The sequence below is a fragment of the Protomyctophum parallelum genome, assembly GCF_964188405.1.
Source record: "Protomyctophum parallelum genome assembly, chromosome: 5".
Taxonomy (NCBI): Eukaryota; Metazoa; Chordata; class Actinopteri; order Myctophiformes; family Myctophidae; genus Protomyctophum; species Protomyctophum parallelum.
This window is the reverse complement of record NC_139702.1, coordinates 23,772,579-23,788,674: the sequence shown is the minus strand read 5'-3', so window position 1 is coordinate 23,788,674 and position 16,096 is coordinate 23,772,579. Positions and strand designations below refer to the sequence as shown.

At 40.1% G+C, this 16,096-nt stretch overlaps 1 protein-coding gene across 1 annotated transcript; it reads right to left on the bottom strand.

The window, feature by feature from the left end:
* Positions 1 to 51: 51 nt before the first annotated feature.
* On the bottom strand, positions 52 to 14,264 carry LOC310859598 (intraflagellar transport protein 56). The gene is made up of 18 exons (XM_083766224.1): positions 14,024 to 14,264; positions 12,797 to 12,943; positions 11,834 to 11,926; positions 11,060 to 11,174; positions 10,594 to 10,643; positions 9,572 to 9,717; positions 7,156 to 7,327; positions 6,888 to 6,962; positions 6,356 to 6,458; positions 4,987 to 5,042; positions 4,723 to 4,776; positions 4,475 to 4,538; positions 4,292 to 4,380; positions 3,883 to 3,966; positions 3,704 to 3,773; positions 1,432 to 1,538; positions 621 to 754; positions 52 to 428 (listed from the first exon to the last, which is right to left on the bottom strand). The coding sequence occupies exons 1-18, from the start codon at positions 14,024 to 14,026 to the stop codon at positions 314 to 316; spliced, it is 1,677 nt and encodes a 558-aa protein (XP_083622350.1). The 5' UTR covers positions 14,027 to 14,264; the 3' UTR covers positions 52 to 313.
* Between the last annotated feature and the right edge of the window lie 1,832 nt (positions 14,265 to 16,096).

Sequence of the window (16,096 nt, the reverse complement as noted above, 5' to 3'; positions counted from 1 at the left end):
ATACAAAAATGCAATTAAATTCTTCATATTCAGTCATATTTTCATTACAAATATACTTTATTTATGCAAATGCGATAAAAAATGACACATTTTAATACAAAACAGTACAATAGATTGACCATAGATAATTAATCATACCTCTTTTTAACATCTTTGTTAAAACATAATTACAGCTCAATTTTACTGTGCTTCAGTCAGCATTGAGATATAATTGCAATTCATGTGACAAATGACCTAACAGACTCTAATGCATATTTATACAGGTAGGCTAACTGTTATTTTTGAAAGGGCTAATTTCATAAGAGGCGTGCTATTATGAGAGAAGAACTCTGTTATCTTTGGCCCATTTCCGCAGAGCTCTGATGATGTACTCCACCTGAGGGTTTCCAGAGCTCCGCAAGAGGGGCAGCACTTCTTTCAGTGTCTCCCTAGGAAGCGAAAAGGACAAGGGAACAAAGCGAAGAACTTCTTTCATAATATTGCAATTGTTTTGATATCACACAAACAAACCAAAAGAACAAGGTTCAGAATTTTGTGATTTACAACTATGAAAAAGGATATTTCAAACAAGTGTATGAACCAACATCAAAAACCCAAATAACAACAAAGAAATAACATACTTGGACTCTCTGCCTGCCAATATGAGCTGGAAGATTCCGACACAGGCCCCTCGCTTGCCCTCCCAGTAGTTGGAACCTGGGTCCAGTTTCTCCAGTGCGTCAAATGCTTTGGCTGCATAGTAGAACTGACCCATCTGAAACCATAGGATGTCATTCAACAATAGGGAATTAAGCCTCAAATGTCCTTCTCAAATATCAAATTATTGTATATTGTAATAGCTTGATGCACAATGTAAATTTGTTTTATTGTTTAAGTGAAAAAGGATATGATCCTAAGCCGTCTCAATTTTGAGTCTCAGAGGAACATGAAAGTTTCTGAAAACTTGGGTTACTGTATGAGTCTAATGTAGAACTACACAGGTCACAAAGACCATGGTGGTGAGTTACTGTATGAGCCTAATGTAGAACTACACAGGTCACAAAGACCATGGTGGTGAGTGAGTATTGCATGCATGCGATTCCGTTACATTATAACAGGGACATCACAGAAACAACCAAGTTTAGCTCAGCTATAATTTCCATGTTAATGACGAAATGACAGAATTTACGCTTTCATGACAGATATGCCCAAAAGATGACAGGTGACTCAGCAAACACAGGATGACATCACCTTGTAGCAATAGATAAATGTTTTGTTACAATGCCCTCCAACTCCTCTCTCTGGTGTGATATCCTCTAGTCTAGAGACCAATAACATTTATAAAAGTGATGGGTTGCGCTCATCAGAATGGCAAGAGTGAGTTAACGTTTTACTTCTTATCCACGTCTTTACAATGAAGGACAGAAGTTTTGGCTATCCAGCCTTCGTCACCTTGTAGCAGTCATTGGCAATGAGTTGCAGCAGACTGAAGGAATCTGAAGAGGTGCCCATGGTCAGGTACAGCTCCCAGGCTAGTCGGCCCTTCTGGTTCATTATGTCTGAAAAACAAGTGGAAAGATCTGTAAATAACCACTTGAGCCGTGGCAGTCAAATAGTAAACTCAGCAAGGCAGATGGCTTCTTGGTTAGAGTGGGTGACAATATTATCACACGAAAAGATCAAATTACCTACCTAGGTTCCATCCTGGAGGCCAATCTTTCCGGTGATAAAATGGCCACCAACGTAATCAAAAAAGTCAATCAAAGAACAAGATTCCTTTACAGGATCTCCTCACTGGTCAGCAAAAACACCTTGAAGACCTTAACAGGAGCCCTCGTATAAGGTTTCTTTGACTATGCATCCACCTCTTGGTACCACAGCACCTCAAAGGCCCTTAAAACAAGGCTCCAGACCTCCCAAAACAAACTGGTCAGGCTCCTACTTGGCCTCACCCCCCGAACCCACCTCACCCCTGCCCACTTTGACAGGCTGGGATGGCTTAGGGTCGTCGACAGAGTACAGCATCTTGCAATGGGTCTGGTCCACAAGATTCGATACACCACCAAGATACCCATGTACCTGTCTAAATACTTCCTTAATGTAAACGAAGTCCACACCCACAACACCAGAGGGAGTGCAACAAACCATGTACAACCCAGATTCGGCACAAACAAGGGACTAAATTATTTTCGCTCCTATGCCACCAAAATGTGGAACGCCCTACCAACAGTCATTAAGACATGTGAATCCCTTGACTCCTTCAAAACCAAAGTCGTTCTTCGATTTAAAAAGAATAGCAGACCTCAAGCTCATAGCGTGCCACCGAGTGGCGCGCTATGAGCTTGTAGATCTGCTATTTTTCAATAGCTAAAGCAAAACATAATGCTAACACCAAAAGGGGTTCCCGCCCCAAAATGGGTAAGATTTTATACTTCATTGTACAATGTTGTCCTGTGTCAAAAATGTCAGATCTACAAGCACAAAACGGATAGATATTGCTGCTATTTACAACAATAAAAAATAAATAAAACTTTTGAATAATTCAGAATTCAGAAGGATGTTAATCAATAGCAAATTGTTAATACAATACATTGAAATTTTAGAATGCATGCAGATGCTGCATGTATTCCATAAATATGGATGATGCAAGTAGAAATCTCTCTCAGTAAATATTCCAATTCTCTACTGCTTTTTAGTCTAAAGCCTGATTTTGTAGCTTGTAGATCTACTATTTTCAGTGTGTGACACAGCTTCGTATGAATGAAGGCTTTAGACTAGGCAGAATCCATGTGGTCCTGAATTCTTTATGAGCTTGCAGCCACTAATCTGAGGTTGACATCTGATTCGTATCTCAGTATTGATGGACAAGTAAGCGTGCGCATAATTTACTATTGCTGCGCTGTTGCCGTTTTGTTTTATCATTATTTAGCTGACCTTGAGATGTCTATCAATGATTTTAGCTTCACTGCCCAAACAGTAAAATCTATGTTTTCACATAAATCCCAGAAACAAAATTATATACAAAATGCGGAAACAATCCTGTAGTTATTTTTTACACCATTCGGAAAGCAACTCTCAACTATCTGTATCATTTCAGAACTGATTTGAACAATTCACTCATTAATTTGGAGACAGAGCTACCATATGATCCTTCTAACATCAGACCTTTTGTTTTAACCTATAAGGTATGATGCTCAGGCAGGCCCTCCTCCCTGCTGCAACACGGTAACTTTGTATTTTCTCTACCTTTTCGGACACGGGAAGGCTCACCGGAACAGGGCCACCCGCCTGGGCATGTTCCTGGGGGTCTGGATGTTCCTGGGACCCCTTTGGGACTGCCACGTGGTAACGGTCATTTCTCGACAATTTCGGACGTGGGAAGACTCACCGGAACCGGGCCGGCCCCCTGGGTGCGTTTTGGTCATTTTATAACCTTACTTTACCTAACTGTGTATATATTTTAAGTCTCTAATTATAAGTTAACTAGTGTTATTATTATCATAATGAACTACTTTAAACCTGGCAGCCATCTTTTGGGCATGTATAGATTAAGCTAAAAAAATTAATAAAAAGAAAAAAAGAAATCAGGACATTCAAATCAATTAATTCAAATCTTCACAACTAGCAAAAATGGACTATCTACAATGCTGTAGGTTGGCTATTTTCACTATTTGTGAAACTGAGTGATTAATATTGTTGAAGTGTATTAATGTATTATACATACAGCAGCGTGCCAGCCAGCTGAGGTACACATAGTCACTTTTAATCTTCTCACTCTGGATCAGCAGAAAAACCTTTAAACAGACATGAACAATGAGCATCAAAACACCAGCAACACTGTTCAAAACACTGTTAATAATTTATTTATCCATTAATTTTTTCCAAAACACATATGGGCATTACCTCCTCTGCCTCTTTGTAATTGCCAAGTGCTGCTTTAGCCTGAGCATAGTTGAAATTGAATGTGTCGTCGTTATAGAAATAGCTCTGCAAAAAGATTGAAAATAAGGGCCAGTACATCCACAACAAGAGCACACACAGAAAGTCTGTTTAGTTTTTGGTAATTGAAAACTAGAAAAATATGGTTTTTGAAAATGAAATAACCCATGCACTGTGGAATACACTGTGCCCACCATGCACCACTCTAGAGATATGAATAGATCCTTTTCGAGCAGTGTGTGGGAGTGCTTATTACACTTCTTTGTACTCAATTCCGTCTCACTTAGACATAATATAAGTCAGTAATATCTCAGCAGCTCTTCAATGGATGTGCAGTACAATGTAAGCATGTTCTGTAGCGAGCAAGGCCAACCTTGACAGAGTTTAGATATATCAGCACATCTTCAAACTGTCGCAATAAGAAGAAACAGGCAGCCATGCACTGTCGGCCAGGTATTGTATCTGAAAAGTGAAAGACATAGTGTTACGCATGTGAACACGGCAACACGCGCACACAGTATCTGAAATTGAAGGACCCTCTTTATATTCAGCCTACCACATTCACTTGCTGAGCCACCGACCAACTGGAAGAATTGCTGAGCAATTTTCAGGTGGTCCCTCTGAAAGGGGTGAACACAGTACACACATTAGTAGTGCACTCAACTCAATTAGGGCCACAATGTAAAATCCTCAGGGTTCGTTTAATTCTGAGAGTGTAATTATTTTAAACTTTATTCAGGGTTAAATTAACACGAAGGACTTTGTTCATTTTCAGTTACCTCCTGATTTGCATGCAATACTCACTGATCCAATGTCTTGTCCCAATGCAGCATTTACCACGCCTTTCAAAATATATTCCTGAAAATGTAAGAAATAATTAACTAGGCTCTAAATCTAGTCAATGTTTTAGTTGAGAATTTCAACACGAGAAGTCTTTTTTCTGACATCTTGCTCTGGTCTAACTACAGTATAACGTCACAGAAATCCATCCCATGGGATGAGAGCAAAATGGCCACCCTGTGAATACTGGCCAGTGAAGGAAATTCTTGAGACAAACTTTAGAACTACCTGTGGTGTGGTTGGCACCAAGTCTTTGATGAGGTTATAAGCCTCTTGTACATCATCTGGAAATGAAGAATGAAGGAATTGAAGGATATGGACCACATATACATTGTGGCGATCATTGCCACTCCCACCCACTGACTATGTTTTTATCAGTTCATTCACATGTTAACGCCCAGTGTTTTTAATTTGCTGCTTGGCCGCACTCGCAGGAAATTCTATTTCATGAATGGAATGACGCAGTCACTCACTCCACCCGAGTGACTTGTCTGAGCTGAGATGGGTTTATTTGTGATGGGAGGATTTAAGTTCGCTTTGAGATCCCAAAGTGCACACAAACAGAGCAGAAAATGGCACGGGTGGATTTAAAAACACTGGGCATTAACATGTGAATGAACTGATTAAAACCTAGTCAGTGGCGATGCTCCACTACTGGGGAACCTTGACATGTAAAGGTTTGAGAACCACTGCATTAACACCACTGACTTGAATAATACAGCGTTATGGATGCACAGATAATTACATGACACAACATGCTCCATGCGAGACCTCTTTGTGTGTGTGTGGAAAAATCAAGCATAAGTACACTTTGGTAGTGGTTTGGGTTGTGTACTGTAGTTATCCGGTCATGATGTAACTACCGGTAGTCCAATTGGAAAGAAAATAAAAATCAATCAAATAAATTTGACTAAATTTTGACTGTAAAGTGAAACAACTCTCCAAATCACTTTTTTAGCACATACACAAATGGAAACAAATAAGATAATGGCAATATATAACATCACAAAACCCTGTTCTGCATTTTTATTTGTATTACAACTATTTTATGTCAACTTCCTGTTGACTATTAAGATCTGGAGTGACGGATCCTGTCCGGCTTTCCTTCCTATAGCTAAATCAACAGTAAGTGAAAAATTTATATAATAAGAGGTTTTGTGATATTATATATTGGCAAAATCAGCTTTGTTTGCAATTGTTTCTGTTTCTGTCTTTTTTTTAATGATCAATTTCTAATCAATGGAGCAAGATATCCTTCCAATTGGACTCGCAACATTATGACTTGCGAACTACGCAACGAAACCTCTAGCAAAGTCTTGTTGTGCTTTAATAACAGTTAACTACTTAGTTGACTACTTAGTTGACTGGGGTGCCCCAGTACTCTGTATTTGGCCCAGTCCTTTTCCCCACTACACCAAATGTATTCAACCACACAATAAGTTGCGTTTCTACGTGTTGTGAGCTTGCAGATCGGCCATTTTCACCAAATGGCCTATTTATGCAGAAAGTTGGCCTTTTATGCCCAGTAGAGGGGTTTTATGTGGTCAACAATATTAGCCAACAATTCATGGTGTATGGGTATTCTGCGGTCACAGACCTTGTCTGAGATAGTAGATGACGAGGTTTAGTCTGGCCTCTGGGATCACATCTATGAGTGGAGGGAGCACCTGTAAGGCCCCTTCACCCCCACGGAACACCACCTGTAGCACAGGACAGAGGACACACAGGTGTGGGACATGTCACTGTTGGTCGGAAACATTGTACGGATATGTCTAAAATGGTTGCTTTTCAGGAAATTGAACCTGTGTCCAATGTAGCTATTATTTAGTTAGTAACAATACTCTCCATTGGTTAAAATATTTATGAATAGTAATTAAATAATAATAGACAATCTACAGGCTCACAACCCATCACATTTTATTGCAAGCTTGTAGATTGGCTATTATCACTACTAATACTATTGAGATACAAGGTTCTTTTCCCAGCAGCGAACACACACACACACACACACACACACACACACACACACACACACACACACACACACACACACACACACACACACACACACACACACACACACACACACACACACACACACACAGTATTAGAGCCTGTTAAAAGCTTACCAGGTTGTGTCGGATAAGCTCCTTAGCAAACTCGAACGAGCAGGAAGAGATGTCAATGAGGTTCTTCAACTCGGCCTGAGAATGTAGAAATTACATCAAATACATAAGCCTAATGTAGAGGACATAGCGTATATTAGATACATTCAATCCCCTCCAACCAATCATTATTCTGTATTGTCATAACACTTTGTCATTTGCATAGTACTGTATGACTTTTTTGAAATCTCTGCACCAGTCAGGACCCGATGAAAGGCCAGACACTGCATACCTCCGCTGCCTTGCCATTGTAGAGCCTGAAGTGGTTGCAGGCCTTGAGATTAAGGGCGATGGTGGAGTCAGGGATGCTTTGCAGGTAGACAGCCAACACTTCTTGGGACACGTCGTAGTAGTCCAGCTTGTAGTAACATAGTGCCACATACACTTTTAGGGCCAGGAAGTCTCTGAAAGATGACATGTAAGGGGAGGAATTGAATGCCAGTTTGCCACAAAATATGTTTATATTTGATTAGGGTTCATGTCCCTTACTCTGGTGAAGTCTAACGATGGACATTATTGGTCTTTAAACAAAATTGTATGTTCTAATTTAAGTCTATATGGATCAGTGGTCTATCTAGACTCTAGTCTAGATGATTCTGCTTTCTCCTCCATCCTCCATTCCACTTAAAATTTACAATTTACATGTTAAGCATTTAGCAGACACTTTTATCCATCCACAAATGAGTGCACACAAATAAGTAGAGTGCAAAGAAAGAACACTGTAGTGCTTCAAAGAAACACCAGGTAAACATCAAACCAAGCATCTGTCTAAACACATCATGGTTTCACCAAAAATAAAAAGGTCAAAAAAAGCATTGAATAGTTGAACTTGACCCTACAACCCAGGGCAGAACTGGATCTAAAGGGTCTAAAGGGTTCCTGGGGGCATGAGTTAGCTTGCTATTACAAAGGACCTGAGAGAAGAGACACCAGGTAAGCAGTTTATAGGTGTGGAAAAGGGGGTTGACAATGGGGAAATGGCATTCGAGAACCAGTATGACCGCAAGTAGATCATACATTCCCAAAACATGAATGAACATGATGTATTTGAGCTCTTCTGCTGCAGGTTGCATTGATATGTAGATGTTTTAAGCCTCAGAGCGAGGGTAAACAAAAAGTTAATGAAATGTGCTTTTATCAACTGACGTCATGTGGCAGTCAAGTCTATGGACTTTGTCTTATTCATGCTCCCCCAAAAAACAGCACGCGCCCCAAAATCAACAGGCCCCCACTAGTGACGTCACTTAGCAGCTAGTCTCTCAAGACAGACTGTTGCCTCGCGTCAACATCAAATTTCGAGGAACAACAGGGGAGGCGCTGTTTTCCCGAATATTTGACGATGGGATTCTCAGATTGCTTAGCAGCCTATATGGCTGCTACGTCATTTAAGCAATGACGTCATGTGGCAGCCACAGTGGGCTGCCACATGATGCCACATTTGTGAGGGGCCCTAGCTCCTCCTATATTCAGCTATAGTGTCGATTTTTGTCCTAACACAAACATTAAATGCCATTGACAATGAATGGAGAATTTACATCATATGTGGACGAGCAACTCGTCTATTTTGTCCTAACACAAAGATTAAATATTTATTTTTATTTATTTTTATACAGTATGTTTGTGCAGCTTTAATGTTTGTTTTTCAACGATGCTTGTTTAATAAAACGCCATAGACAATAAAGAGAATTTTTATGTTTGTGTTGAGAACTAAAACTTTAGCACCCGTTGCTTAAACAAACATTATGTTGTAATTGAAGTTGTAAGATGATAAGATCGCCCCTCACTTCACACAGGTGTGATTTTTCTTTTTTATGTGACGGAACGTAATGTTGTTGCATGTGCACAGCCCCTATGAGATGCACTGTAATAAGTAAATAAGGACCTTGGGGGCACTCTACTATTTTACATCATTTACAAATTGGTTTGCACAAGATGCTGATGCAAGAATAGATAGTAGTACAGCTGTGACATGGTGTAGGGAGGGATGCACATAATGTACAAAATATTAGCATTATCCTTACTTAACCACTTAAACCCTATGGCCCCTATTTTGCGTGTCTTAAGTCTTATGACTTAACTTAAGACCTGGATGCGTAGCCAATGCTACTTGGATGTTTTGAGTGGCCAAACGGCATTGGCCACGCCTCCAGGTCTTAAGTTAAGACATAGAACTGGTACTTAAGACATGCAAAGTAGGGCCCTATATGCTGTAGGTGTAGGACGGTCATTGACTGGGGTCACCCAGGGGTCTGTAGTAGGGCCCTATATGCTGTAGGTGTAGGACGGTCATTGACTGGGGTCACCCAGGGGTCTGTAGTTGGCCAAATCTCTTTGTCAAAAATCAAACTTGTGTGAAGTGAGGGGAGCTAATATCATCATACATACATTACATTCTGTGCTCAAATCATCACAAATGTCATTCCGGCCAATCCCTTTTGGCGTCTTCACTTTTCTGCACTCACTTTTATCTTCAATGTGTAGTTTGCTCAACCAATCAAATCATCGCTATGGGGTGATCAGCCAATCATCAGCCAATGTTTGTGTTCAAACAGACCCACAAAGCTGGGCATAGGAGGGGCTAGCAAGGTTGTGAGTTTATAGATCTTTTATTTTTGCCGAATGTGTGCCCATAAAGTGATAACACAGACCTGTTCTGCAGGAGGATGCGTTTGTAAATGTCGATGGCCTCCTGGTAGTGCGAGCGCATGTAGTGGATGGACGCCAGGCTCAGCTGGTCCTCCGTCACGTCCTCTAGGTTCTGGTGGAAGCCCATCAGCCTCTTCTCATCGTTGAACTGAAAAGGGCAGGAGGACAAAACGGTCATTAACCTACTTGAACGCCGGCATCCCCATTCTGGGCATGTCATAACAGGCAAACGTCCTGCAGAAATATAGCAGATCTACGTCTACACACTCAAATTGCGTCGCGATGCGTAGGTTGGTTTTTTGGCAATAAACGATTGAACTTTTAATATTGAGATTCCTCATTTACATGATCTGACATTGCTATAAAATAATTGGCCTGAACAGAGATGACACTACTCTTTCTGTCTCAATGGCTCTGACGCGGAATCTAATTATGTATGTCTAATGTGAAGATCCCAGATGTCAGCGCAAATCAGCATTGTTAGGCAACAGTTTATGCTGTGTGTGAGCTCAGACCAGAGCTCGATCTGGAGCGGTGAAAGAGAAAAAGGGAGAGAGTGGGAGGAAAGCAGGGAGGGAGGGAGCTATAGGGATATGGAGGACGTAGGGAGAGAGGGAAAGGGATAGAAGAGAGGGAGAGAGGGGGATAGGAACCTGGCCAATGCTGAGCGCTGAAACCTGAACACGCTGATGACTGAATGCATGAAATGTAGATTCATTCATTACATGCTCTATGTTTGAGAAGCACAGAGGGCGGGGAGAACTTACATTATTTGTCAATTGCGACGCGTTTGTTTTGTAATAATAATAAAAGTCTACAAAGTAACTAGTAACGGTTTTTAAATAATTGTAGTGGAGTAGTTTTCAAATAATTGTAGTGGAGTAAAAGTACAATATTTGCCTCTGAGATGTAGTGGAGTAGAAGTAAAAAGTAAATGTAAATGTACTTAGTTATTTTACACCACTGGTTACACCTATATAGCAACTCAATGCTATGATTTGTGATATATGGTAGGATTTACAACCTTGTGAGCCAAATGGAATTGAAGTCGGTTCTGGAGTGCGGATGCTGGTGCTACAGGGAACAAGAAATAGGATAACAGTATTAGAAAGCAAAGCAGAGAAGGTAAAATACACTTTGCTGGCATCATCACTATATCTTTACCAAGCACAATGGATGGATGCACACTATGTCATGGTGCGCGGGAAAAGAACATCTGCTAAGTATCTGCTAAATATTACTACATAAGAAAATGTGAGTGAGTGCGTGCGTGTCTGTCTGTCTGTCTGTCTGTCTGTCTGTCTGTCTGTCTGTCTGTCTGTCTGTCTGTCTGTCTGTCTGTCTGTCTGTCTGTCTGTCTGTCTGTCTGTCTGTCTGTCTGTCTGTCTGTGTGTGTGTGTGTGTGTGTGTGTGTGTGTCTTAACAATGCATGTGAAGTTAATCAAAGCTGAACACTTGTCATTTTGAATTAATGCCGATATGGTACTTACACTTGGATGCAGCATCCTCTGCCTCTTTATATAGGCCAAGGAAAAATAAAGTACATGCCAAATAGACCCACACATCTGCTGGCGATTCAGGCTGCATGGTCAGAGCCTTGTACTCCTGTCATTATAATAAATAAAAGGGCACATACAAGGGATATGATCAGGACAGCACAAAAGCAAGTGGGTGGCCTGACCTTGAATCTTAACTAGAATAAACTGGAGCTGTGTGGTCACAATAATAGACTGAATAGAGCACTGAAGTCTGATGTCAATATCGCTAGAGGGCGCTATGTCTCATATAAGAACTGTGTTTGAAAACTAAACAAATCATCCCGGCTTCATATGGATATGAAGAATCAACTGACTGTGAAAAAACGCTAATGTAACTGCTGCCGAATTAGTTACATTTTCGCTAGAAACAGACTGTATCAAATATGACTGACTGACTGTCGTAAACGATACAGAGACACCTCCTCGACAATATCACTTATTTTGGGAAATTGGACCACAATTCATATTAACAGTTTTTCTATATGGAGAATAACATTGGGTCATCTTAAAATCGTCTCATAAGACGATTTTAAGATGACCCAATGTTATTCTCCATATAGAAAAACCTCCGCCAATCCCTTGGAACCAAGGGATGAGCGAGGACTTCGGCACTCAAATACTAAACAAAACAGATGAATGTGCACTTGAATGTTGATAGCCAATAATCTCTGTGTTGTACACAGAAAAACACCCATGCAGCAGACACAGAATAATAATAATAACTACCTCCATTGCTTTCCTGTAATCCCCCAAGTGAAAGGCACAGTAGCCGATCCAGAGGCCTGCATGCTCCTCTCTTTCACCAACATCTCTCTGGAACTGTTAATGGCAGATTCATACAATTTGGAGTAAAACAAACAAATAAAAAAATTGACAACCTCCAACATACAAACATGATCTTATCTTGCGGAGTGGTTTTCCACTGGGATGAAACATCATGAGGTCAGGAGAAACAACATTTTTCTATTAACCACTTTCACCCTGGAATCCCACTGTGAGCTTGTAGGTCTTACATTGTTAAATTCATTGTTTTTCCAGAAACCTCTCAGAACACCATACAACATAGTTTTGTTTCACAAAGTCTCGCAATGAAGTGGTACAAAATCAGAAACAGTGAACTACTGGCTGTCATCCTAGAAAAATTCCACAGATTCATCAACTAAGTGTCATCTAGCAAAGTGCTTCAGACGGATGGTTTTCAGGGTCAAAGCTCTTAACCCGCAAAACCTTGCTGTTAAGACTAAATAACTTAATTTCTTTCTTGCAAAAGGGTCATGCTACAAGCTAATAGTAAATTAAGCTTAGTCTAGTCTCTGGATTAATTCTAGTCCAAGGAAGGTACAGTAGGCTTGATTTGCAGTATAGAGTTGAATATAATACAAACATGACACTAATTAGTTAAACACATTAACAACATTATTGAGAACCACTGCCCTAGGCCTATAGGGGTCTATACTTTGTCCCTTCCTCTGTCCCCTCTACACACCAAATCTCTTTGCCCGAAAAGAGCCAATCTACAAGCTCAAAATACATCACCCATTAGGCAATTTTAAAATAGGATAGGATAAGATCACAGCCAGAGAGACAATTATGATCTAAATGTAATACAATTATGCTTTGTAGAGATCTAGTCCTAGTCAATATCTTCCATGCAAAAGAAGCAACTGTATTGTGTGTATGCATTATTACCTCTAAGAGTGTCAAGGCCCCAAGATAGTCTCTCTGTTGCAGGTATTCATCCAGACAGGGGATCTTTTTTGTCTTGTTTTTCTTCTTCTTTTCATTCAAACCGACTGGAGCCTCTCCTCCCACAGCCGGCTTTAAGCGGGAAAGGATCTGTAGAATTATAAAAAAGATTATTCAGCATCAGATCTTTACAAGAGCATTTGCTTATGGACCACTGGGATTTATGTATGTATCAATCTACATGTATATGTATATTTCGGTTATTATCTATTACCTACTATTATTGTTTTGTATTTCTGCCTATTGTGACAAATATGTCTCTGTCTCTGTCTCTCTCAATTTCAATTGATTGCTTTATTGGCATGATCAAATATGTTCTACATTGCCAAAGCACACAGAAACAACAAGTGAACAACAAACATCCCAACTATAATGAACAACAAGCAATACTGAATGAAATGAAACAAATGGAGACAATGATAACAGCAACTAATAGTGACCCTGTTCAGCCCTGGCTCTTCTGTCCACTGGCTGTCCCTGGCTCAGTTGATGACAACTCCACACGTATTTTGCTGCCAAGAATGTGCACTTGGACTGTTCTCCCAGAACATATTGAAGTGATGAGTTATTAGTGGTGGATTCAAATTCTTTATATTTTTCTTTAAATTTAGGGAAGAATGATTCTCTGATGTCTTTATATTTGTCACATTAATTTGTAACAAAGTGTAGCTCCGTCTCCACCTCCCCTTGAGAGCAGAGTGAACACTGCAGTCTGTCTTCTCTAGGCAGTGCGCAGTTCTGTTTGTGTCTGCCTGTTTCTATAGCCAGGCGGTGGTCACTGCTATGGTCACTGAGTCTAGTAGTGTACATAATAGTCAACATCTTCCTCAGTTTTGGATCAGTAACAGTGGTCAGGTAATTTGCCACTGTGTATTCTCGGCCAAAAAGCATTCCAATTTACTTTGGGTTTTTGGCGATATCATTTTCTTGTTGCATTTTGATCATTTGGTTAGCTCTCTCTCACACACACACACACACACACAGTCGCACACACATGCACACACGTTTAGACTTTGTACTGGTAATTTAAGATGTAATGAGATTAATACAATTTTGCATATGGCTGACTGAATATCAGCTTAAGTCAAATTATCTTATAGTTATATCCTACTACATTATTTCACATTACATACTGTCTGTTGCCTATAGCTCTGATTTAACGTTACTCACCATGTCGGGGATGAAGACAGTCCTCCTTGGACTTGCTGGTTTGTTTATCTCTAACCAAGGTAACGTAAATACAAGATAGATGGTAACGAAATCAAATCGAAACACTAAGTCGTACTAACGCACTAGAGTTCATTGTTGCAAACAACAAGTTATACGGCGTATTACTTAAACATTTAGAAGCCAAGGTCCAGCTCATAGCCGATCAATAACAATCCTGTTATTTTTGCTAACATGTGCAAAACAATACGTAGCTAAACAAGCTAATTCCAACTGTGTGCCACTTCCGACCATGTTTTTTCAAAATAAAGACCATGCGCATCAACACGCCACAATGTGGAGCGCTTTTAATTATAAAAAGAAAATCAAACGTTTTATGGTAAAACTATAGTGTGTCAATCAAAGTAAATCTAAAACCCAAACATAAGTAGTAATAACATCCTTGGCATTAAATAACTTTAATTGTGAAACGCTAATACATTTGACGGTCAAAGCAGAAGCAACTAAGCTTGTTGTGAGTACCTTCATGAAGTTGGGATATCAATGTATGAGCTAGGCGGACTGTTGCCTAGCAACGAACATGATGGCGATGGATGGCTGCGCTGTTGTTTTGCTAATGTCAAATAAAACATTCCACTTGAAAATGGCGTGAAGCAAAGTTTATTATCAAAAAACACTCTTAACATTGTTTTGAGTAATTCAACTGTTTTTAAGGGATGACGTCATAGAGCGTGTTTGCACAGCCCCGGTGGCCTAATGGATAAGGCACTGGCCTCCTAAGCCAGGGATTGTGGGTTCGAGTCCCATCCGGGGTGTAATATTTTCGCTACATGTCGCTCACATTCTGATTCATCATAACTAACTGACTTAAGTTATTTGCTTTACTTCCCGTATCGCTCATACATTGTTGGATTGGCCTATACTGTTAATTTGTTATAAATTCTTTATTACTAGTTATTATAACTCCTCAAATCCAGGTGCACGTACAGTACGCATGAATGGAAATAGTACAGCAATTTCAATGCCAAGCTATGCACTAATCACAACTGCGAATTAACATTTCAGTACATCCTGTATTATTCTTTTTTTATTATCCTTATATACATATTCATTGGACTGTTAGCACAGTCTCAGCAGAACATGTCCCACCTAAACCACTACTGCTAAATAAAAGCCTGGTACCGAGGCTACACTAGGCTACTGCTTGCATGAGTGACAAGACAAATAATAATTCTTCTTGATTCTTGACCATAGATGTCACCACTGGGTGGCAGTCTTAATATTGTAATGTTTCATGTCCAAAGCTACTTTAGCTTTTTGGGTCTCACCTCAGATAGAGTCCAGTCAAACTGGATGTGGATGATGCTGAAATCGGTCATTTTTCTTGTCTGCGAGTTATCTTTCTTCACTCTTTTTCTTAAACTATTCTACCCTCTCCGTAAAGATAAAATAAACCTTGCTGCCCGAGGTCTAAATGATCCTAAACTGTCTCTCTCTCTCTCTCTCTCTCTCTCTCTCTCTCTCTCTCCCTCTCCCCCCCTTTCCCCCCCCTCTCTCCCCCTCTCTCTCTCTACCCCCTCTCTCTATCTCAATATGAGGTACAGTTAGATGTGTAGATGACTCACCACTGAGCTCTCTCTCAGGAAAAAATATCCCTTCTGCTCCATGTCTCTCATACAGGACCTGCGTCACTCACAACAGCTTATATTCATTCATTAAGCTAACCCTACCTTACCATTGTCTACTTTAAATGCCTATGCCATTGCCACCTATCACAACAGCAAAACTTTGAGTAAGTGAGTGAGTGAGTGTGTGAGTCATTGATTGAATACTTTATTAACAGTTTGTCCCCCAAAAAGCACAGGAAGTACAATTCTATACAAGGTCTGCTAAAAGGACTAAACCCAAGAAAGCACTATGGCTTGTTTCCATTGGTGTCCTTTGACAGACAAATATGCAATATGCAAAAACATCATATGAACGTAGTAATCAAAAGGGGAAAGAATGTGTACAGGAAACAGTTAGCTGAGGCCCGAACAGAAAATGTAGATCAGCTATTTTGTGGTTAAAGTGGTT

Excerpts from the sequence above, each read along its gene's own strand:
- LOC310859598 (XM_083766224.1), bottom strand. Across the intron at positions 11,175-11,833 it reads ATTACAGGAAAGCAATGGAG|GAGTACAAGGCTCTGACCAT; the intron begins GTAGTTATTATT and ends TTATAATGACAG. Across the intron at positions 9,718-10,593 it reads AATTCCATTTGGCTCACAAG|TTCAACGATGAGAAGAGGCT; the intron begins GTTGTAAATCCT and ends TGCCCTTTTCAG.